The sequence below is a fragment of the Mesoplodon bidens genome (assembly GCF_964165515.1).
Source record: "Mesoplodon bidens genome assembly, contig: HAP1_SCAFFOLD_768, whole genome shotgun sequence".
Lineage (NCBI taxonomy): Eukaryota > Metazoa > Chordata > Mammalia > Artiodactyla > Ziphiidae > Mesoplodon > Mesoplodon bidens.
Genome location: NW_027671822.1, coordinates 137,687 through 161,341, shown reverse-complemented (window position 1 = coordinate 161,341; position 23,655 = coordinate 137,687). Strand labels below are relative to the sequence as shown.

At 41.3% G+C, this 23,655-nt stretch overlaps 1 protein-coding gene across 1 annotated transcript in view; it reads right to left on the bottom strand.

Annotated features, from left to right (window-relative positions):
* Window positions 1-366: 366 nt before the first annotated feature.
* Window positions 367-23,655, bottom strand: part of LOC308610978 (putative helicase senataxin) — a 69,035-nt gene continuing 45,746 nt past the window's right edge. The window contains exons 15-25 of the mRNA XM_081259933.1: window positions 19,393-19,494; window positions 19,087-19,202; window positions 17,597-17,668; window positions 15,749-15,898; window positions 14,467-14,574; window positions 11,029-11,216; window positions 10,316-10,408; window positions 8,465-8,629; window positions 5,873-5,971; window positions 5,181-5,268; window positions 367-1,192 (exon numbers count right to left, since the gene is read on the bottom strand). Of these exons, the coding sequence (XP_081116059.1) occupies window positions 440-1,192; window positions 5,181-5,268; window positions 5,873-5,971; window positions 8,465-8,629; window positions 10,316-10,408; window positions 11,029-11,216; window positions 14,467-14,574; window positions 15,749-15,898; window positions 17,597-17,668; window positions 19,087-19,202; window positions 19,393-19,494 (1,934 nt within the window). The 3' untranslated portion in view covers window positions 367-439. The remainder of the gene's footprint in view (window positions 1,193-5,180; window positions 5,269-5,872; window positions 5,972-8,464; window positions 8,630-10,315; window positions 10,409-11,028; window positions 11,217-14,466; window positions 14,575-15,748; window positions 15,899-17,596; window positions 17,669-19,086; window positions 19,203-19,392; window positions 19,495-23,655) is intronic.

Sequence of the window (23,655 nt, the reverse complement as noted above, 5' to 3'; positions counted from 1 at the left end):
TTTTTTTTTTTTTTAAATATAAGGTTGGTTCCGTTGAAAATGATTAACATTTTAAGCAGGGGAAAGAAAAGCTGTCTACCAGATTAAATTTTAAGAGGATTCTGTTATTTGCTATACAAATATACATTCCAACTTTTACAGCATCCTCTTAAAATCCTCCAGTCTGACCTTTCCTACAGAAGAACAAGAGATCAACATTTTAAGTCTTCGACTTCGAGGACATTATTACTGATACACAAATGCCTTGTGAAAGCTTTTGCAACTGACAAAATGTACTGAAGATGACCAAGAGGCCCATGTGTTAGGATACATTTTCTGTTTTCCAACAGCACACAAACTCCTTTAAGGAAAAAAAAAATAATCTTATCTGGACAGTCCTACTAGCTGGTCATCTGAAATGTGCAGTAATGCTTGTGGCTGACAGTCTCATTTGGCTCCACTATAAAAGCTTCCTCTTCTTCAAGCTACTGTCCTCCTCCTCCAGTCCGCTCTCGTCCCAGCCTGAGTTCCTCTTTGTGTGGTGGCTCAGAGAGCCACGCCTCTCCTGATCCCCCTTGGTGAAGGCCCTGGTCTCCCTCCTGTGGCTGAGTGCCTCCCCTTCCTGGGCACATCTTCTCTCACTCGTGGAAGTATTGGTACTAGCAGCTGGAGGATCACACTGCATATGAGGTCTGTGGTTGTTCACAGCAGCTCCCTTGGCGGGGGCATGCTGCCTGATACTGGTCAGATCCTGGTGACTTCCAGGGGAGCCTGGCTCTCCAGAGGGAGGCGTTGCTCCAGGATACCGGGGGCTCGAGGGCTGCAGCTCACAGAGGCACTTCCCTTTGGCTTCACAGCCCAAGCCCATCCTCCTAAGCAGTCGTGGGTCCCGAAGCCAGTCCTGAAGGGGTGGCCTTTCAGGGTCCTTTGCAGTAACAGTGACAGTGGCTTCTTTGGACTCAGAGGATGAGGGGTACAGGGAAGAAGCAAGAGACATCTTGGCAAATTCACTGTCTACCTTGTTGCTGGGCACTCTGCCCTGGGGTCTGGACACCTCTGGGGTGATAGCAGGAGGGTGAGTCAGACTTCTCTGCAGTACGGGCCTGCGTTTCAGAATCTTCATTGCATCGTGTCTATAGTTTTTGTTGCAAGTCTTAATAATGGCACCACGCTTCTGCGCATCCTGAATCAGGTGGTTCCAATGATGGTTTTCCTTGAAACAAAGAGAAGGAAGAAAATTACATCCCAAAGAAACACTCATATGCTTGGGAAGCAGAGGTTCCAGCTTTCACTTCTGAACAAATAGTAAGTATACTTTCGTGAACAGATTCTCAAGAATCCATTACTTTTCAGACAAGGCTGAAAGGAAAAATAAGGTCGAATACAAAACTATAAAGCCATGCTGCTAGAACAGAACACTGGGAACCACTTCTAAGAAAGTACTTCCATCATTTTACCACTGATACTCAGGCCACGTGGTGAATTAGCTGTCATGCAAATCTGTACCAACTGCCGGTAGCCTCATGTAGCTCTTTAATCTTCAATTAAATAAAATTAAAAATTCATTTCCTCAGTCACACCAGCCACATTTCAAGTGCTCAGCAGACACATGTGACTAGGGTTAGTATCCTGGACAACACAGACACAGAAGGGCTCCGTCATCCCACCAAGTTCCCTTTGACACTGCTGACCCTAGAGTCTTGCCTGTCTCCGGCCAAGGCTAACATTCTGGAAGAGGAAGGCTTGGTTTCAGAAAGCTCTAACTCTTGAGTGCATGCTGACTGTTCTAGAAAGAGGACCACAGCTTGCATCAAATTCCCAAAGGCTTCCCAAACTCCCAAGGGCTAAACCATCTTAATCTGCTGAGATAACTATTCCAAAGATGTCGTCTCACTTGTGTCTCTTTTCTAGAAGAGCTTAAATTATGAAAAGCACATCTAAACGGAAAAACAAAACAAAAACCCAACTCACGCATCTCTCCTCTCTTCCTTTTAGAGTTTCCTCAGCAATAAATTGCTTCTTTACAACCATCAGAACTTGGGCCTCTTTAGACAGAAGAAAGAGAGAGTATGAGGGAGGAAAAAAAGACAGAGACTGAAGGAAAGAGAAGGAAAGGATAGCTCCCCTCATGGGGGCTCCTGCACTATTCATGAAGGTGGGTAAGGGTATAGCAGTGAAGCTGCATACATAGTACTGACCTGCTGTGTGACCTTGGTCAAATCACTTGACCTCTCTGAGCCTGTTTCCTCACTGTAAGGTATGAATAGTATTTTATTTAAATGACTCTAAAATGTGTGTTGAAATAAAATAAAATAAATAAAATGCACTTTATTTTCACATTTTACCATTTCTGACTTTAGGGTGCCTCTAGGCCAGACAGCAGTTTCCATGTATGTAATCCTGGAGGAATTCATGGCTGGGCGACTACAACCTCTTGACTTTTAGTCAACAAACCACTTCTAAAAGGAATGAGTCCTGGCTCTTGCCTGAAAAATCTTTCCACAGACATCCTCTGATAAGACAAGAAAGTACCAGCACTACAACTTGGAGAATGGAGATCAGAAGTTGGAAAAAACCCCGGGACCACAGTGGGGCCCTCTCATGACACGCCTCTGACTGCACAGGGAATGGTTCGAGCATCACCAAGGGTACATGGGATGGTGAATGGGGACGACCAGAGTGTTAGTCTGAGAGTGAGATGCTTTCAGGGGTATCTTAGTCTACCTATTTTGCTGTTTTTCCTAGGTATGAACAAGAGTGGTATGACACTGGGTTGGCCAAAAAGTTCATTCAGATGCTACAGAAAAAAAAACAAATGAACCTTCTGGCCAACCCAATAAAAATCTGTCTAAAGTCTAAAAGAGTTCTTTCAGTCACTATAAGACAAAAATTCTAAGTGAAAATAAAGTGTCACAGTTCAATAGTGGAGCATAAAATAATGACGCACATTATATAACTATTGGCTTCTTGGATTTGATAAACTATGGTGGCAATGCAGACCTCACAGGGCCTTTTAAAGTAAGTCACGTAAATCAAGTGCACGGTACGGTGACCGCATGCATCAGGAAGGTGCATGTAAGCAGTACCAGGCTCAGATCTCCCTGACTCAGGAGAGCTCTTGAGAGTCCTACCCTGTGGCTGGAAAGCAGATGTAAAGCAGATGGCCTTGCTGCTATTTCTGCCAATTCTACTGCACCTAAACTTGCTGTTTAATCCAATCCCTAGATCACAAAAACAGTTCTGAGAAGGGGCTATTAGTCTTGATTTCTCAGAGGAAACCGAGTGCCTTAATCACTGATTCTATCTCCATAAGGGAAACTGGGCTGAAAAACCAAAAAAGAGGCTCGGGAAGGGGGAAGCCCAAGGACAAATACGCAAGTTGGATTGCGAAGTCCAAATGATAAACTGGAAGTTTTTCTACTCTGTTCTGTCGGTCTCTTTTTGTCACACTGGCTTCCCAGAGTGAAGATAATAACGTCTATACTGCAGCTAGACGTCAGTGGTCTTCAAATCTGCGTGACGGTGACTCTGGGGTTCACAGAGACTTACTCGGGGGGTTGTGAGCACGTTTTCTGGGAATCAATGCCCAAACCTCAGCTTCCAAACCCCAGTTCCCTATGTCCTCCTGGGGCTTTTCTGCCCTTCCACTCCATCCTTCACAACCACAAGTCTCACCTGTCCCAAATCTGACCACAGGGCACACAGCTAGGGGAGGTAAACATGCCTGGGTGTCAAATAGAGGGGGTGGTAAACAGAGGGGTGCCCATGAAGGCTCCTGCAATCAGGGCATCTAAGAGACACAACTCTATAAACATTTTACTTTTCGGGTTTGAACATTATCAAAATTCAACTGTGTGAAAAGAGTAATTGTTAATATGTTACTCAACTGACAAGATATCATTTGTTAATACTCAGATCCTTATGGTCACAGGAAAAATATACTTTTTTAAAAAACTCTTCGAGGTAACTATACATTCATAGGAAGTTACCAAAACAGTCCAGAGGTTCCACACACCCTTCACACAGTTTCCCCAAATCGTTATGAAAACCAATTCTTTAAATTTTCAAATTTACATGTAAAGTTTTTGTGGCAGAAAAGCCTAATAGTCATATTAACAGAAAGCCTTTTAATTATGAAAATATATAAACTACCCCCACTGAATTTTATCCTAAACAGTATAAATGGCAATTCAATTTTAAAGAGCAGAAAGAATAGCACTGCTCTCTATTCCACTGGATATATTTAAGAGTGGCATAATGGATTTATTTTTAATAGCTTTCTTTTAAAATGTCAAATATTTACAATACATTAGGAACAAAGTCTTTATCAACACTTAACGATGAAACGTTTTCAATATAAACTTAAAAGCGGAGGATACACAGCTTTTAAACATTCTTTCAAGGGGGTACACAAACAACAAAGGTTGAAGACCACAAATCTAGGTAAGAGCTGAATGAGAAAGACTGTATTTGGCCGCCCTCTGGTGGAACTAACCAAAACAGGGGAAAATCCTACTGAGTTGGCACCTCTCCTGAGATAAAACAATGACTCTGTTAAATACAGAAATTAGAGAAACTGAGTTATTACACCTAATGAGGCAGGCAAATACATGCTTTATCTAGCTGTGGTTCACCAAATTAAGCTGTACTATTACTATTTGTCGACTACACATGTAAACTTGCCCCTCCTTCTACAGGAGTATCTGTACGCATGGATGAGTTCTGATGCCACTCACCCCTCAAGGGAAACAGCAAGCAGTGCTGCTCTAAGTGCCAAGACAGAAATGAAGATCCAAGCACTTTCCTGCAAATTCCCCCTCTCTCTGGCATTAAGCTAGGCTAATAGCCACATTTACTGAGTGTTTACTAAGTGCTAACCCATCTTCTAGCACTTTACATATATGGGTTTACATGTCTTCTTAACAATTCTATGATGTAGATACAATTTTTTTAAAGCTCATCTTGAGAGTACACTACGGATACCTGGGTCTTGGGCTAAGAAAGGGTGAGTGGTTTAGGCATTATAAAAGCTCCCAGGAAGAAGCTGCTGGAGGACAAAACAACCAGTGGGAAGAGGCTCATTATTGTTTGTAGCCTCAAAATCATTTCCACTTTGATGAAAAATAAAAACAAAACCTCAACCCGGTATCAGTCATCATGAGCAAACTCTGGAGTTCCCCGGTCCTCTAGAATGTACCTACCATCAGGGTCCTCAAATGTCCCAGGATGAAGAGGCTGTACTTGGCTCGTGTGATGGTGACATTCAATCTCTGCAAACTTGCCAGAAACCTAAGCAATAGAAGGAAAAAAAAAGAGTTACTTCTTTCTTCAGAAAGGCTCGGCATGTCAGTGTAGGTGAGACACAGGCATTTCAGACAGCTTTTCTTGGGCTCCTGCTTTAAGCTCGTGGTGCAGGACCCGACACAGAAGCAATTCCCATTATGGACAGCAAACAAACAAGAGGCCCAGTGCTTTCCTTCAAAGTGATGCATCTGTCTGTCGATTTCCTATTTTGACTTGGATGAGATATTGGAAATTTTAATGGTATGATTTTTAAGCCTTCAAAGATCCTAAAAATATGATAGTAGATCAATTATGACACATACCATGGAGAGGAGCATGCCCCTGCAAAATATACTGGATTCAATAATCTGTTTCACTCTTATCAAGTGAAACAACAGATTCACACTGTGACATGGGTTAATACACAAGGTACCAAGAGAAGCAGACCTAACAGTGGATCAACTTCACAACTTAAAAAAGAAACCTTCATGATATTACTCAATTTTTTATAAAAGAAAATAGAGCAAATGATGGTATTCTCTAACAGTGATTAAAAAGATCTAACTCTGGATCATAAACAAGCAAAGAATCAATGATGACAGTTACCCACCCAATTGAGCCTTGCATGGCATTTGCTCTGACACATGTAACAATAATACAGTCTTTCTCACGACCCTGGAAGGCATCCACGGTATCTACTTCTGCTGGCCTATTTACGAAGAGAGAAACATATTTGCTGAAAAAAGATAATTATTAAATATACATATTTATACAGTAGTATTTCTTACTTTTGTAGTGCTATCTTTTAAAACTGGAGTAGAATTCACATAACACAGAATTCACCATTTTAAAGCACACCATTTGGTGGTGTTCAGTCCATTCACTACAGTGTGCAGTCATCACCGCTATCTAATTTCATAGCATGTCCATCACCCAGGAGAGAAGCCCTGTGCCTATCAGCCATCAGTCTCTATCTCCCCCTCCCCAGGCCCTGGCAACCACTAATCTACTGTCTGTCTCTATGGACTTTTCTACATGGGAAATTTCATATAAATGGAATCATAAAATATGGGACCTTTTGTGTTGGGCTTCCTTCACCTAGCATAATGTTTTCAAGGTTCATCTGTGTCGTAGACTGGTAACAGTACTTCATTCCTTCCACGACTGACTATTCGCTTGTACAGATACACAATTTACTTCTTACCTATGTACCATTTTGGGACATTTGGGTTGTTTCCACTTTTTGACTATCATGAATAATGCTGCTACGAACATTCATGTACAAGCTTTTGTGTGAACCCTTTCTCAATTCTTTCAGGTATGTACCTAGGAGTGGAATTGCTGGGTCACGTGGTAATTCTATGTTCAACTTTAGGAGGAACTGCCAAACTGTTTTCTGCAGTTTCTCATCAGCAATGTGTAAGTATTCTAATTTCTCCACATCCCTTCCAAAACTTGTTATTTTTTTTTTTTGTAATGATAGTCATCTTGGTGGGTGTGAAATGATATCTCCTCACTGTGGTTTTGATCTGCATTTCCCTCATGACAAATGATGTGGAGCAGCTTTTCATGTGCCTGTTGGATTTCTGTTTATCTTCTTTTGAGAAAAGCTCTTCACATCCTTTGCCCGCTTAAAAAGTTAGATTATCATTTTATTAAGTTGTATGAGTTCTTTATATATGCTGGATATGACTTGTTAGATAAATATTTTGCAAGTATTTTCTCCCACTCTGTGTGTTGTCTTTTCACTCTTTTGATAGTGTGTCCTTTTTTTCTTTTTTTCTTTCTTTTTGCGGTATGCGGGCCTCTCACTCTTGTGGCCTCTCCCGTTGCGGAGCACAGGCTCCGGATGCGCAGGCCCAGCGGCCATGGCTCACGGGCCCAGCCGCTCCACGGCATATGGGATCCTCCCAGACCGGGGCACGAACCCGTATCCCCTGCATCGGCAGGCGGACTCTCAACCACTGCGCCACCAGGGAGGCCCCAATAGTGTGTCCTTTGAAACACGTAAGTTTTTAATTTTTATGAAGGCCGATTTACTTCTCCTTTGGTTACTGGCGCCTGGGTATCATATCTAAGAATCTGTTGCCTAATCTGAGGTCATATAAATTTACCTTTGTTTCCTTGTAAGTTTTATAGTTTTGTCTCTTAGACTCAGACACTCATTCATTTTGAGTTAATTACTCTATACAGTGTGAGACGGGGATCTAAATTCATTCTTTTGCGGGTGGATATCCAGTTATTCCAGCACCATTTGTTGAAAAACTATTATTTCCCCAATGAGTAGGCTTGGCACCCTTGTTGAGTATCAACTGGCCATGAATGTATGGACTGATTTCTGGAATCTCACTTCTATTCTATTGGTCTATATATGTCTACCCTTATGACAGTACCAGTGTTGATAGCTTTGTAGTAAATTTTGAAAGAGGGAAGTGTGAGCCCTCCAACACTGTTCTCTGTCAAGCTATTTAGGGTCTCTTGCACTTCCATGTGAATTTTAGAATAAGCTTGTCCATTTCTGTAAAAGAAGGTAGCTGGAATTTTGACAGAGGTAACAATGAATCTGTAGATCAACCTGGGGAATGGTGCCATCTTAACAATATTAAGTCTTCCGATCCATGGACATGAAATGTCTTTACATTTATCTAGTACTTTAAATTCTTTCAACAACGTTTTGTCCTTCTGTGTATGAGCTCACACTTCTTTGGTTACATTTACTCCGAAGTATTTTGTTCTTTATGATGCTAGTGTAAATGGAATTTTAAGAAATGTTCCTTTTCAGACTTCTCTGGAGTGTAAAGAAATACAACTGATTTTTGTATACTGATCATGTACCTTACAACTCTGCTGAACTTGTTTATAAGGACCAGTAGTTTGCATAGATTTTTTTAGGTTTTTCTAGATGTAAGAGTATGCCGTTTGTTTTTTGTTGTTGTTGTTGTTAGCTTTTTGCGTGTGTTTTTTTGTTTGTTTGTTTGTTTTTGGAGGAGGCACTCCATCTGCAGGGGCTACACGTGTAACCACACTCCCTCCCAGCACAAGTCTATGGAGCCAGGGTCCTAGTCTCCTTGTTCTATACTACCAGGGTCTAAGACCACTCCCTAGAGTTAAGTTTCCTTTGCTTCTTTCCTTCTATCCCCTCTTTCTTCTTTTTAATTCAACAGAAAAACTCAAAATATCTGTAAAAATAGAGATGCCTCACCCTTTTCTATCAAACTCTTTGTCCAAATCCTTCTGAATCATCGTCTTCTGAGCCTTGTAATGGGTTATTATGCCAATGTTTCGGAAAGTAACATCCCTTCTTCTGTCTTTCATAAGTTTAATTATTTCCATTACCAGTTTTATTTCTTGAACATTTACATATGAGCTAAATAAGATGAAAACAAAAAATACAACACATCAAAACTAATAGCAGTCCAATTGCTAAGTTAAGTTCCACTTTGTTTTCCACTACAGTAAAGGGTACATAGGTAGGTTTCATCTTTATTCAGTCAGCAGTGATTCAAAGAGGCTGTTATAATGACCATTAATATTGTACATATGAATAAATATAAAAATAACTGCCCAGTGAAACACAAAGTTGTAGGAGAGAAAAGTGGTTCGAGTTACGTGATGTTAAGGCACCAGTTTCTTCACTTATTAAAACAGGGATAGCCACAGTGAGAACGAAAGTATTCATAATAATAATGAAGATATGACTAATGAATAGCTAACATTAAGGATTGACTATCTTCCCAACACTGAGAAAAGTGCTTCAGATGTACTACCTTCCTGCATTCCCCACCACAGGTCATGCAGATCATGCACCACATGACCGAGAGGATGGCAGCCACACGGACTAAATGTGACCCGGCTCCCAGAGATGAACAAACACGGGGCCCTACAGCAGGATCACGTCCTCTGTCCTTGCTGGCCTCATCCTGCACTCCCAACTCATCTCCTGAACTACAATGCGTTCCCTCATCACCATACCAAATGCAACATGTGTGCACACTGGGGGATGCCCTGCACGCGCAACTTTATTCCCGAGGCTACCTTATCTGTCTCACTTTAAAGCCTTAAATATTCACTATTCTAATTTCAAGACTTACTATACGGACAAGCCAGTCAGCTAGCTTTCTTTTCCATACCTGAAAGCTTTATTTGGTCACCTCTCAGGCCAACTCTCTTCCCGTGACCATCCATCTCCATAATACTTATGCGGTAAACTCTCAATCCCCTGCTCCATTCCAACAGACCCCACTACAACTTCCACAGTCCCTCTGGAATAGCAACCCCCCAGCCAACTGCTCCGTATTTCTGACTTCTTCACTGAGGGGCCCCTCCTTCCACCACTATTAACTAATATCTTATTCTCATGGAGGACACCACTTGCTTTGCAGCTCTCTCTTGACACAGAGGTGGAATTTCTATTTCTTCATACGTCATGATGCAGGGGTGGCATTTCTATCTGTGCTAACAAATGCAGCCTCCGGGCTCCTCCTCCTTTATTCTCTCACAAGAAGCCCCGGCTCCTCTGAGGTGCTTGCTAATTAGCAACCACTGCTCCTTTTGTGCTGTCATTCACAAACCACCTGATTCACAATCCAACATGCTGGAAGTATTGTCCACCCTCTGCCTCACACCTTGATTCAACTGTATCTGTACTTATCCGTCACAATACTTAACCCAACTGGAACCATTAATCACCACGGTGATGGCCTGGTTAATGTCTGTCTCGCCTGTTGGACCACAGCAGCCTTGCACTGGGGCCACGTCTGTTTTACTCACAGCTGGGATCTCAGCATGGATCTACTGAAGTGCTGACCGCATTTTAGGTAACATAACCCCCATTACCCAGTTAAGAAAAAAAAAATCAAGACTGAAATATATAAAGACATCAGTAATTTATGATTGAAAAGGTGAAGTTATCAACCCAGCTAAAAGAAAATGATTGTGCACTGGCACTAGGCAGAGAGATTTATATGGAAAGTATTTTGAATTTAAATATGAACAGAAACAATACAAAAATTCTGGGACCATCAGTGGGGACTGAAGAAAAAGGAGAACTTACTCATTATCCCGCTTTTCTGAACCATCTTCAACATCAAACACGAGGTAGGGTTGAAATGGCCAGTCAGATGAACACCGAATGGTCTCTGTCATTCTACAAAAGAGCAGCCACCATTTAGAATGCAAGTCAAATTACAAGAGAAAATGTTTTAGAATTATTATTACTATTTGTTCTTTCTGTGGAAGAGAGCAAGGGAAAGTTAAGAGGACAAGAAGGACCTTCTTTTTAAATAAAATTCAATACTTGTAAATAACATATTTTAGTGAGAGGTAGCAGGTGAATTTCATTTCTATTCTAGTACTAGGGAGAATGACCCATGTAAATTAAAATATAACAATCATGATTGGAAAGTTACTCATAATACAGTAAGTGAAAAAAGCATGCTACAGTATACTATGTAGAGCATGGTGTGCTTTTTTCCTCCAAAAAAAGGAGAAAAAGTAAAAAAAAAAGATGTGCATAGTACAAGGACTGGAAGTAGATATAACAAAATGTTACCAGTGATTACTTCTGGGTAGTATCAATAGGGGTTGGGTTTATCCCTTTCTTTTCATTTATCTGCATTTGCTACAATCAATAGGACTTTTGTAATTAAAATTATTAAACCTTTGTGTTTTTAATAACAAGACCTAAAAGCACAACAAAAGAGCTATTCTTCCTAAGCAGCCAAACCTACAAATAAAACAGCTGAACATGCAATGAACAGAGCTCACCTATTTGTTTTCAAGTTCCTGTTATAAATGTAATTAGATGGGAAGAGACATATGTCTGGGTGCATCCTGTACTGAATGGTGAGCTGTAAGACAGGCAGCCTGCCTATCACGTTGTGCTCCACGTTCTCTTCCAGAAGGTTGTAGAAGCGGGCCATCATTGACTGGTCATAGCCATACTCCTGGGCCTTCTGAAAGGAGGAAAACAAAACAATAATCTGCAAGAATTCATGTGTACTTTTCCCACTATTAAAAAAAAAAATCACTGACCTCTCAAATGTACAAGGTATTACCAACAACCAAAGATTCAGAGAGAGAAGATATTTCCGACTCCAGCCCTAGAAAAGCCATGTAGCTTGACTACAAAAGTTAAGGTATTTTCCCCTTATTTAGAAAACCCACATACTGCTTTATGAACGAGATGTGATCTTGTGAATGACCACAACTCTCGCTATTTTGGTGCTAACAGGGGTCACCTGAAAGAATCAATGATAAAAGCAGCAAAGAACTGTAACACAGATTTTAACAATTATTTCTGGGCTATGCTATCACAACTAGAAATAATGAATGCCATTGTAAATAAGCCTCTGAAAGACCACTTTCTTCATCCATCCATCATATACCAAGCAGCTAAAATTTGGGGTGCTGACAGTCTACAGTGAAGATCAAATGTCACAGAGCTTACATTCTAGTGGAGGACACAGGCAACTAAGTTGATTTCATAAATCCAAGAAAGGGTTACAAACCTGTGATCTGAAACACAGTGACTTAATTGACAAACGAAGAAAACTGTCTTAATGTTATCACGGTCGTGCCTTGGGATATACTTTTCAATGGTAGCATCATATCAAGATTCAAAAAGTATTACATCTTAAATAATCTAGAAGCAAAAAATGTGCTCTGGAAAACCCACTAGGATGATGCAATCTTTATGAGTGACGTTGACAATATGAGCGTTGAAGATGTATGTGCAAAGTTTTAATAAACCTGTTTCACAAACTATCAGAGTGGAGAAAACAGGCGTTACTTCTTATTTATATTAGTTATATAAGTGATTATTTACATATGTGATATTAAATAGGTTTGTATAATTAAAGAGAATATTTTTAGTAGACATTTGGCAATTTCATCTATACCCCCCAAAGTTTATCTATTCAAGTTAGCTAAAAAACCTCATTTATTTCACTCTGTGAGAAAAGAAAGAGGTTTATATGAGGTAACACATCTACTTCCAGAAAAAAAACCTGAGTCCATCCTACAAAATGATGGAGATTTTTATGTTTTGACATGAACATATATCCCTGATCTATTTACTGACTGGAAAAAAAGGTAATTTGGTACAGACTGATTCTTCCACCTTTAAACAAGGTCAAAACCTACATACAGGGCTTCCCTGGTGGCACAGTGGTTGAGAGTCTGCCTGCCGATGCAGGACCCACGGGTTCGAGCCCTGGTCTGGGAAGATCCCACATGCCACGGAGCAGCTGGCCCCATGAGCCACAATTACTGAGCCTGCGCGTCTGGAGCCTGTGCTCCGCATCAAGAGAGGCCGCGATAGTGAAAGGCCCGCGCACCGTGATGTGGAGTGGCCCACACTTGCCACAACTAGAGAAAGCCCACACACAGAAACGAAGATCCAACACAGCCATAAATTAAAAAAAAAAAACCTACATACATATACACAAATTTATACATTCCCTATAGCCATCTGACATTCTGAATCTAGTAACTTGTTTACTGCCTGTTACCCACTAGAATGTCAGCTTCATGAGGGCAAGGATTTTTTTTTTCTTTGTGGTATGCGGGCCTCTCACTGTTGTGGCCTCTCCCGCTGCGGAGCACAGGCTCCAGACACGCAGCCTCAGCAGTCATGGCTCAGCCGCTCCGTGGCTTGTGGGATCTTCCCTGACTGGGACACGAACCCGTGTCCCCTGCATCGGCAGGCGGACTCTCAACCACTGTGCCACCAGGGAAGCCAGAGGTCAGGGATTTTTGTCAATTTTCGTCACTGTCATGACGCCAGAACTTAAAAACAGTGCTTGAATTAGCCTGGCACTCAATGAACACAGACTGAAAAAAAGTCAACGCACACATGCCCACAAACTGTTCAAATACTCACTAAACTGTTCATAGTACTTATCCCTAGGGTTAGAAAGGCATGCTGAGAAAATTAACTTTGTAATTATTTTCTGAATCTTCTCAATAAGCCTCTATTATTTTTGCAACAATAAGAAAAGCCCAAATGGATTTTTCTCATTTCTGCTGTTTTTAATCAATCACCAAAGGAGACAGTGAAGTTGAGGCCTATCGACAACCCTTTTCACTAACCACGTGCTAAGGCCCTTCAGGAAGTTAAATCAGTAGGTTTCTGAAATACTGCAACTATTCAAAGAATGCAGGGCAGAGCTGGCTCCTCCTAGGTCTCCACAAGCAGAACCCCCCACAGCAGCTCTGTCCTATGGACAAGCTTTTCACTCAGGGACATGGGCGCTCCTAGGCTACTCCCTTGAACAGTCACGCACGAGTGTTCAGACGTCAAAGAACTGCACTATCATTTTGATGATTCCAAAGTCAAAAACAATACTAACCAAAAAACCCTGCTTTCTTTCCATAACGTAACAGAAATGCTGTGAAAATGGTCTGTTCTCTGGGACAGTTTATGCAGCCACTACTCTATATTTGTACAAATAATCTATGTATCAGTAAAATGCTCAAATTTCATTAAACTTCAAAACCGTCATCTAGACCTATGAAGATTACCCAAAACATCTGAATCCTGATTCTGCTGTGCATTTCTAGGAGCCATCTTTAGTGAGATTTAAGAAACGAAGTGAAGGGAACCACAACTTTGGTGCTCATCTTCCCACAAGCACAGCCCACAACCTCTTTCACCACCTTCCCTTTCAGAGGATGTGAGGGACACCGGCATTTTCCTGTGCTATAGGATAAAGAAACCTAAAATTGAAAACGTTACTGTAAGAATAATTTCTCTTTATACTGTTTTCCTCAAATTTGCACATATTGAAAGATAAATCAGGAGGTTGGATTCTATTCCCTGCTTTTAAAGTTTTTCTTTTATTATTGTTTTGGTGTTTATGTTACTAAAATTAATCAGATACAGCCCTTAGAACAGCTGCACACTGCCTTTCCCAAAGGAACAGCCCACTGCACATGGGACATCCTCCTCGTAAACTTCTGGTCTGTGACACTCACACTGCTCCTGTCACACACACATAAGCACATTATGAACAAAGGAGCATTTCCGGAGACTTTCACTATGAAGGCTCTCAACAGTGGTTCTCTTTTCTCAGCCATTCCCTATTTATCCTTGCAAATAAGAGATGATGATCCAAGAAAGACCGCCCCGCCGCCCAAAACAACAAAAAAAAACCCAAACAAGCCCCTTCCACTTTAAAGCAACACGAATGTGAAAAAACATACCATAGAAATGACTGTGGGAGGGAGCTGCTTAGGATCACCTACAAGGATGAGCTTGTTGCAACGATGTATGAGTGGAGTAAGAGTTTCAACTTCACAAGACTGTCCGGCCTTGGTAAGAGAGTACAGAATGGAGACATAATCAGAATTATCTCTATTATTTATTTATCCATATACAGTCTATCCAATTCACAAGTGTCCTAACCATTCAGAAACATACACTTTCTCCTTCTGCACCAAAGATCAAAAATAAGAACTTCCTTTGGTTAGAAAACAAAACAACAAAAACATTCTAAACGCCGAAGCGGGGGAAAAAAACCCACACACGTTTTGAAGTCAGCCACCACTCAGGTGCCACTACCACCTGGGAAGCAGCCCATAAGCAAGAAGGGCCATGTCATGTCCCCAGATTGTCTTCTTTGTCCCTGCTGGGCACATGCCTGGGGGGACTGTGTGTCTGTGTGCCCCACCCCCTTTCTCTTCCTTGCTCCTCAGTAGGCCGCTTCAGTTGCAAGACTCAAGCTTCTTTTCAATTCAATGACATTTCCTTCAATTATTTCATCACTTCCATCTTTTCTATTCCTTCGTTTTGGTGAATACTGGATCTTGGATCTCCTGGATGGGTTCTCTGTACCTCATTTTCCATCTCTTTTGTCTTCTGGCTCTACATTCTGGCAAACAGTAGGTACCCAATAAATGTTTGCTCAATGAATGAAGTAGAAATAAAGATGTTAGCTGAAAATACGGTGGCTCAGAGCTGTCCAGAGTTATATTAAAAATGCTTCAAAAGGTCACCAGAGGGCTTCCCTGGTGGCACAGTGGTTGAGAGTCCGCCTGCCGATGCAGGGGACACGGGCTCGTGCCCCGGTCCGGGAAGATCCCACATGCCGCGGAGCAGCTGGGCCCATGAGCCATGGCCGCTGAGCCTGTGCGTCCAGAGACTGTGCACCACAACGGGAGAGGACACAACAGTGAGAGGGCCACGTACCGCAAAAAAAAAAAAAAAAAAGGTAACCAGAGATATCCCAAGCAGGAGCTAGAATAATCCTTGGGAGGGATTTTATGAAGAACAATCAGGAATCTCTAAGACTGCAGTCCCGATACTGAAAAAGAAATTTTCATCGTGGTGGGTCATTAGCAGCGTATTTCAACATAAGAGAATACATATGTAATGGCAGGTCAAAATCAGATGCAAAGACCACTTTGTCAACATCTCGGCAGCCACTCTTCATCTAAGACTTACTCCTTACTCCTAGCAAAGCTGTATGGCCGACTGCTTACTGACCTCATCAACAATGACACAACTAAAGGGGACACCCCCTTGCCCACGGAAAGCAGCCTCGAGCAGCAAACCACCACTCGTGCTCAGTGTGCAGCAGATGATGTGGGACTCTAAGATGATGATGTTCTGTGTCTTTTGTGGGCATCCTTGAACCTAAGAGAATAAAAGTTCATCAACATTCAGTTGTATATAAATTCTTAACTACACTTATTATGTGGCAGAATAATGTCTAGTAAATGTTAGGTAGGAACCTCAAGCCTAGAAAAGAGAAGAAACATTCAAGATAATCAGAAGCCACCAGAAAGAACACTTTGCAGTGGAGTCTAATCTCAGAACATGAGTTAATAATAAGCACATTAAGAAAAATTTATTCAGGTTTAATTTGGTCGAAGTGGATTACAATTCTTACAGCCTGACGTATGAGGGAAGGTATCAGAATAAGCAAAGATTAAGTAATTCTACTGAGTTGTGAAGCAATTATCTGAGTAAAACCAGGATCAGAACTAAGCCTGAACATACACTTTGCTGTTAGTTTTTAAGTATGTAATATTGTTCTTTTATAAGGGATAGTACCAACAAAAACGCCTGTGAAACTGACAAGCATTCTAGTTCCACAGTGGAATCCAACAACCTTGGTCCAGACTATAATGGAATAAACTGTGATGGAGACTAACAGTATGAATGACACCTCACAATGCATATCATTCAGTGTTCAAATTAATAAACTAGTACTCTCATCATAGATTCAGGTAGCCTATCTCCCCTCCTGAAAAAGCTGTCGTGAATCATCCCTGAACATGTGATAGATTCAACCATGGAGGCCAAGGCATGTATGTGAAGAGAGGGTGGCAACTGTGGCCTTCTGGTGCTCACATGTTAACTGTCACATACCTCTCCTCTCAGCTATCTAATGAGTAAAACTGCCAAGGACAATTAATTTAATGGCCCACAGAACAATGTGATCAGCGGCAAAAACCATAATACTGGTAAACATGGACTTCATCCTTAAATGTGGGAAGATTAATTTTGGGCTCAGCTTAAAGTTTTAATAAAAAGCTTTCCACATAACTTTTGATTTAAATAAACAAACTGCTAGTGGAAATACACATTAAGTTCAATTATATTTATTTAGCCACACAGAGAAGGTCAATAATACATTCAAGAGGAAAACTTCAGCTCAAAAATACAAATACCATTACCGGTTGAGTATTACCCTCTCTTTCCCTGACCGCCAATTCATTTCATTAAGGGCTGCATGCTGGTGATGGGGTACACACCTGGCTCATTCTAGCTTTGACCAATATAAATGTTAGTTGATATTTTTATATCCAAAGAAAACTGGGAAAAGTTATACATGTTATAGAAGGATTTTTTGTGATCAGAAACAAGTAAAAGGAGTGTATGCTTTCAGCCAAAAACTGAGAAAAAAAGTGCTTATATTTCTTGGGCCACATCCCAGCCACTGTCACTCTACCTGAATTCAGATGTGTATTTTTTTTTTCCTGTATCTTCAAATAGTTATTTATTTATTTATTTATTTGGCTACGCTGGGTCTTAGTTGTGGCATGTGGGATCTTCCCGGCAGCGTGTGGGATCTTTTAGTTGCAGCATGAGGGATCTTTTAGTTGTAGCATGCGGGCTCTTAGTTGCAGCACATGGGATCTAGTTCCCTGACCAGGAATCACACCCACACCCCCTGCAATGGAAGCAGAGTCCTAACCACTGGACAGCCAGGGAATTCCCCCAAATTTTTAAATGTAATTGAGAAAAGACCACAGGTTGTCTGAACTATTTCATAATTTTAAAAAAGAAAAAGTAATACCAGTAAAGTGCTACAGGTGAACTACTTACCTCTTTAATTTTAGAAGAAAGCTCCTGCCTTTCTTGTGAAACTTTGGCCATTTTTTCATCTAATTCTTGCCTCTGGAAAAAATCAGAATGCCATCATTAAAATTAGGGCCTCCCTGGTGGCGCAGTGGTTGAGAGTCCGCCTGCCGATGCAGGGGATACGGGTTCGTGCCCCGGTCTGGGAGGATCCCATATGCCGCGGAGCGGCTGGGCCCGTGAGCCATGGCCGCTGGGCCTGCGCATCCGGAGCCTGTGCTCCGCAACGGGAGAGGCCACAACAGTGAGAGGCCCGCATACCGCAAAAAAAAAAAAAAAAAAAAAAAAATTAAATTAAGCATTTTAAAATGCTTTCCAATGGACTGCCTCACATTTCAAAAGGGTGAGCCAGTACTTTACCAATGAAAAACTGATTCACCCAGTGTGTTTTCTCTATACCAGTCTTTCTGTATTGCTGTGTGTCAGAGTTTAGCTAAGCTACTCCATGGTACTGATGCCCTGGCATCCATTTTGTTTGGCCAAGCAGCCTGCAGAGACCCCAAACTAACACTAGGCCCCTTCACACACATGCACGCCCTAGATGGCAGCCCGTGGAGTCACCGGCCCACCAGCCAACATAAGCTCTTGTGATCAACAGTCTCCTCTGCCATCCAGTGCCTTCCCCTTATATGCCCTTTAGATAAGAGACCCTCTAAGCTACTTACCAAAACCCTGCTCTTTCAGTTAAAATTGGCCAATCCAGCCCTAGCCTGGGAACCCCAAAGTACTCCACGCATGGACTCTGATAATGACATGTGCGCCAGGGCCTGCCTCTCTCTGTCTGCACTCTCCCTTGACCTGCCTGTCATGCGCCACGAGACATGCCTTATACCTTCCTCAAGACCTGTGAAAATAAACTTCTCTATTTCGCTTTCTCTTGTGGTCTGTTTTTAAACATCAGCTCATTGTCCAGCAACCCGACAACCAGCACCCCATGCTTCAATCAGTAGGTGCTAATTTGATAAATTCTTTTATTTTTTGTGGCCACCCTGTGCAGCATGAGGGATGCTCATGAGGAACTAGGGTTCCCTGAGCAGGGATCGAACCTGAGCTCCCTTCAGTGTAAGTGCAGATTCTTAACCACTGGACCACCAGGGAAGTCCAATAAATTCTTAATAGTGTGTATGATTCAGTTCTGTTCAGAGTACTGCAGGTACGCTTTCTGCTTAAGCAGGCCAACCCTTGGGGCATCACTTACGTGTTATCTACTCTGCCTTCATGCTATTAACAGTGGCGTTCAGTGGCTAAAACAGACTGCACGTGGCCTGCAAAGTCTGAAATACTTACTATCTTGTTCTTTTAAAAAAAGGTTAACCCCGAATGTAAGGCATACCATCTCTGTGTACATTTTTGTACACAAATTATGCTATTCCACAATGAAAGAATGGCATCAAATACTCACCAACTAGTTTATCTATGAGCTTTTAAAAAACACTGATCAAGACATGTTTAGATACCTGTAGTTCCCTTCCACCTCGGCATAAAGCACGCTGGCGAGAAAGTTCATCTAGTTGATGATCTAGAAATTCCTTTCTTCTGTGAATCTCATGAATATGAGAAGGTAAGTCTTTTTCTTTAAAAAAAAAGATAAAAAGCTGTTGATTCTAACAAATACACACATATGCATACAAATGAGAAGAAAAACTAGCTTTCAAAACTAGACTACTTCTAGGGTCTCCAAATTACCTTTAATGCCCATGCCATTTTCTACCATACAAAAAGAAACAGAAATCAATTTATATATACCTTTATTCAGTACTTACTCATTCTGTGGTTAACTTGGCTCTCCAAACTGAATTTTAGGACCTCAGTATTAATACACTTTTCTGGACCTAGACGTACTAAATTTATATCTCCACAGTTTCCTGTTGATAGAAGTCACACTTAGAGGTTAATAAGAATGCTGTCAATTTCTGTACATAATAATTATTTCTAAGCAAATATATTAACAATCAGAGAAAGGAGCTAACATGAACTATTAATCAACCAAATACCTGGAACTGCGCTAGAGGTTCCACACACATTCTTTTAGATTTGCTTCATAAGAATCCTATAAGGCAAGGATTTATTTCCACCTAATAAAAGCTACTGAGGTTGCACAAGCAGTACACTGCAGAGTTGAGATTCTATTACACTAATGCTTCTCAAACTATGTTCTATACATCACTCCATGGTAAAATGTATTTGGGAAATGGCGAGTGAAAATAAAACAAATTTCTTGACCATAGGATATTTCGAAGATGAAGACTTTTCTCTATTAATGCAGGTCTGAATTCCCCAAACAGAATCTTACAGGACCATCAAATGCTTTTCTGCAGAATACTGAGAACCACGGTTTTGAAACACTGTTCCACATCACAATGCCACTCCAGGATCTAAGGGACACAAGATGCTGGAAATTCTGGAATATGGTAATTCCAAAAACTGTCAGCATCATTTAACTGGTTTATTAACCACATTTTAATTTTAGGTTAGCACATTTCAGATATTATTTAATCTAAAAGTCTCCCACTGCTTCACTGAACTACTAAACTATAGCAATCATGCAGCGTTTATTAGCACTTATCCCAATCTGACACATCACATACTTGTTTGCTATCTCCTTCCACTGAATCCAAGTCCCATAAGAACCAGGTTTTGTTTTGGTCACAGCCTAGAAGCGCAGCTGGCACGTAAGTACAATAAACATACACTGAATGAATAAATGAACTCATTATACAGCTGTTCACACATATTTTTGTTCCTAGTTCAGCTCATTCTTCTAAAATTTGAAGCCATCTTCTCTGACCAACATTTACTTGAAGGTGTCAAAATTGCTAACTTGTGTTTCTACCAGAAAGGTGGATGAGATTTATAGCCACTATAAGCATCTAAAAATGCTCCAGAAATTAAAACAGACATCCTTTAAATTGCAGGGTGAGCTCAGAAGGATGTAAGAGAAATTCCTAGGGGCCAAAAACAAAGAGAAAGGTGAAAAACAGAGGTGAAAGCCCCTGAGCTGCTGTGGCTTCCCTGGAGGGAACAGGGTGAGGGCTGGTCACTCTCTAGATGCTTAGGTGTTTGTTTTTTCATTTATATACAATCAAATGCAGAGATTTAAAAATCCTTAGTTCTACAGAGTTTGACAAATATCTACATCAGCAAAACTACCATTCCAATCAACATATAGAAATTGTATAATGGGGGCTTGGATTTTAACGTCCACTAGAAAGCAAGAGGGCATGGAAGAGGTGGAGGGATGAAAACGACATGAATCTATCTTGGCCTGGGCTTAGCTGGGAAAAAAAACTCTCTTCTAGGACTTTCCAACTATAGGCCCATGCCACATGTGGACTTAGAGCCTAAACACATAATACAGAGAATGACAAAGGTGACCCAACCAAAATACAGTTGAGATTTTAAAAATGAGAATACAGTGAACAATGTTATACCAATATATTTGAAAACCTAAGGTGAAGTGGAGATTTTTCTTGAATAATATGAATTAGCAAAACTCACTCAAATGTAGAAAACTTGAATAAACCAACAATTAAAGACATTCAGCACACAGAAACTTACCCATCTGTCAAAAAACAGACAAAAAACAAACAAACAAGAAGCCCCCCAAAAAACAACACTAAAAACAAATTAACCTTCAAGTAACAGGTAATTCCCTGTCATATATGAAACATCCCAAATAAATGTCTGTATAAATTCTTTTTTTTTTTTTTTTTTTTTTTTTTTTTTGTGGTTCACGGGCCTCTTACTGCTCTGGCCTCTCCCATTGTGGAGCACAGGCTCCAGACGCACAGGCTCAGCGGCCATGGCTTATGGGCCCAGCCTCTCTGTGGCACGTGGGATCCTCCCGGACCAGGGCACGAACACATGTCCTCTGCATCGGCAGGCAGACTCTCAACCACTACGGCACCAGGGAAGCCCTGTATAACTTCATTTTTAAAGCCTGTATAACTTCAATACTAAAACCAAAGATATGACAAAGAAAAATTATAGGCTGCCGTCAGTTAAAAAAATCAATAGCAATCCAGCAATGTGGTAAAAAAATCATAGTACACAACCAAGCAGACCTTATTCTAGGAATCAAAGATATTTTCAAATTAGTAAAGCATTGTAGGGAATTCCCTGGCAGTCCAGTGGTTAGGACTCGGCACTTTCACTGCCATGGGCCTGGTTTCAAACCCTGGTCGGGGAACTCAGATCCCTTAAGCCTCGGGGTATGGAAAGAAAGAAGAAAAGAAAGAAAAGAAAAGGGGCTTCCCTGGTTGCGCAGTGGTTGAGAGTCTGCCTGCCGATGCAGGGGACAGAGGTTCGTGCCCCAGTCCGGGATGATCCCATATGCCGTGGAGCGGCTAGGCCCGGGAGCCATGGCCACTGAGCCTGCACGTCCAGACCCTGTGCTCCGCAACGGGAGAGGCCACAACAGTGAGAGGCCAGCGTACCACACAAAAAAAAAAAAAAAAAAAAAGGAAAGGAAAAGAAAGAAAAGAAAGAATGAAAGAAAGAAAGAAAAGAAAAGCAGAATTCCCTGGTTAGGACTCTGTGCTTGCACTGCCATATGGTGAGGGGGAGGGGTATATGAATGAAAAAAAACTGCATGCAGTAAAATTCAACACCCATTCATTAAAAAACTCTAATTAGGTGGAGACTTTTTTAACCTGATAAAAGCGTATATACCAAACCCCAGGAACAAACATCACACTTAATGGTGAGATGTCCAAGGTATTTCTGTAAAGGACACCCAGGACCACTGGACATAGTGAAAAGAAGCAAAAATGAAAGTACTGAATAAGAAGAAAAAAGCCGTCTTTACTGACAAGAGATGTCATTTTCTCTCTAACAAAAATATTAAAAATCCAACCTAGACACTACACTTGTGCCACCTTCGTCCCAGCCTTCTCGTGTTGTCAGCCCACACCTGAAAAAGGGCTTATTACCCTCCCTCAGGGAAAGGAAAGTGAAAACCACGCGGGAAATGTTCTCGGTTGTATAATTTGATACAACTACTTTGGAGCAGAACCGGGCACTATCTAGAATCAGCACAAATCCTTCAACCCAGCATTCTCATTTCTAGGTATATATACACTAGACCAGTGTTTTTATAAACTCTTTTGACCGTGATCTATAGTATGAGGTACACTTCACATTGAAAGCCAGTACACTCATACCTCACCAATAAAACAGGTTTCACAAAACAATACTTTACCCCTCACTACCTACACTCTAATCTTTTCTGTTCTCTTCTGTTCTATCTTATCTTGTGTAAGTATGCTGGTTCTGATCTCCCTAAACTGATTTCACAATCCACTAACTGGTCACAAGCCACAGTGTGAAAGCACTGCCCTAGCAGCCTGTATGAATACTCAGGAGACGTGAGTAAGAACACAGTACTCCAGTGTACTCCCTTCAGCTGCTGTACAGTACAACACAATACAACTCAGTCACTGCAGTAAACGTTTTCATCCTGCACTGGAGAAACAGGCACAAGTACAGAAATTAAGTTTGAAATAACAAAAAAAAAGGGAAAGAACTTACATTTCTATCAATGGATAACGAATGAACTGTGCACTCATAGATGAGACACCCTATAGCAGTTAACATGAATGACCGTATCCATATACAGCGATACATAAAGTCATAGTTCTCACAAACATAATGGTGAGTAGAAAAGTTGCCGTTCACAATGCATTTTCAGTTTTAAAAGCAAATGACCTCTAGATGTAGCTAATACATGTGCAATAAAAGGGGAAATATGTGTGATCCCTGCGAAGACAGACGACACATCCTGGCTGCTCCTGCAGCTGGTGTGGCCACGGGACTAAGTTCTGGCCAAAAGGAAATAAGCAGAGGTGCTACTGGCAGCGTCTCAGAACTTTCCTTAAAGCACAGCTAGTATATCTGTCCCTTTTTCCTTGCACTTGCTAGATGGGACTACTGGTGCTGGAGCAGCTGTTTCTGACCATGAGGTGCACTAAGGAGTGGGGGGGTCCCACGTAGTGCAGCAACAAGGTAGAAAGACCCTAGGTCTCTGA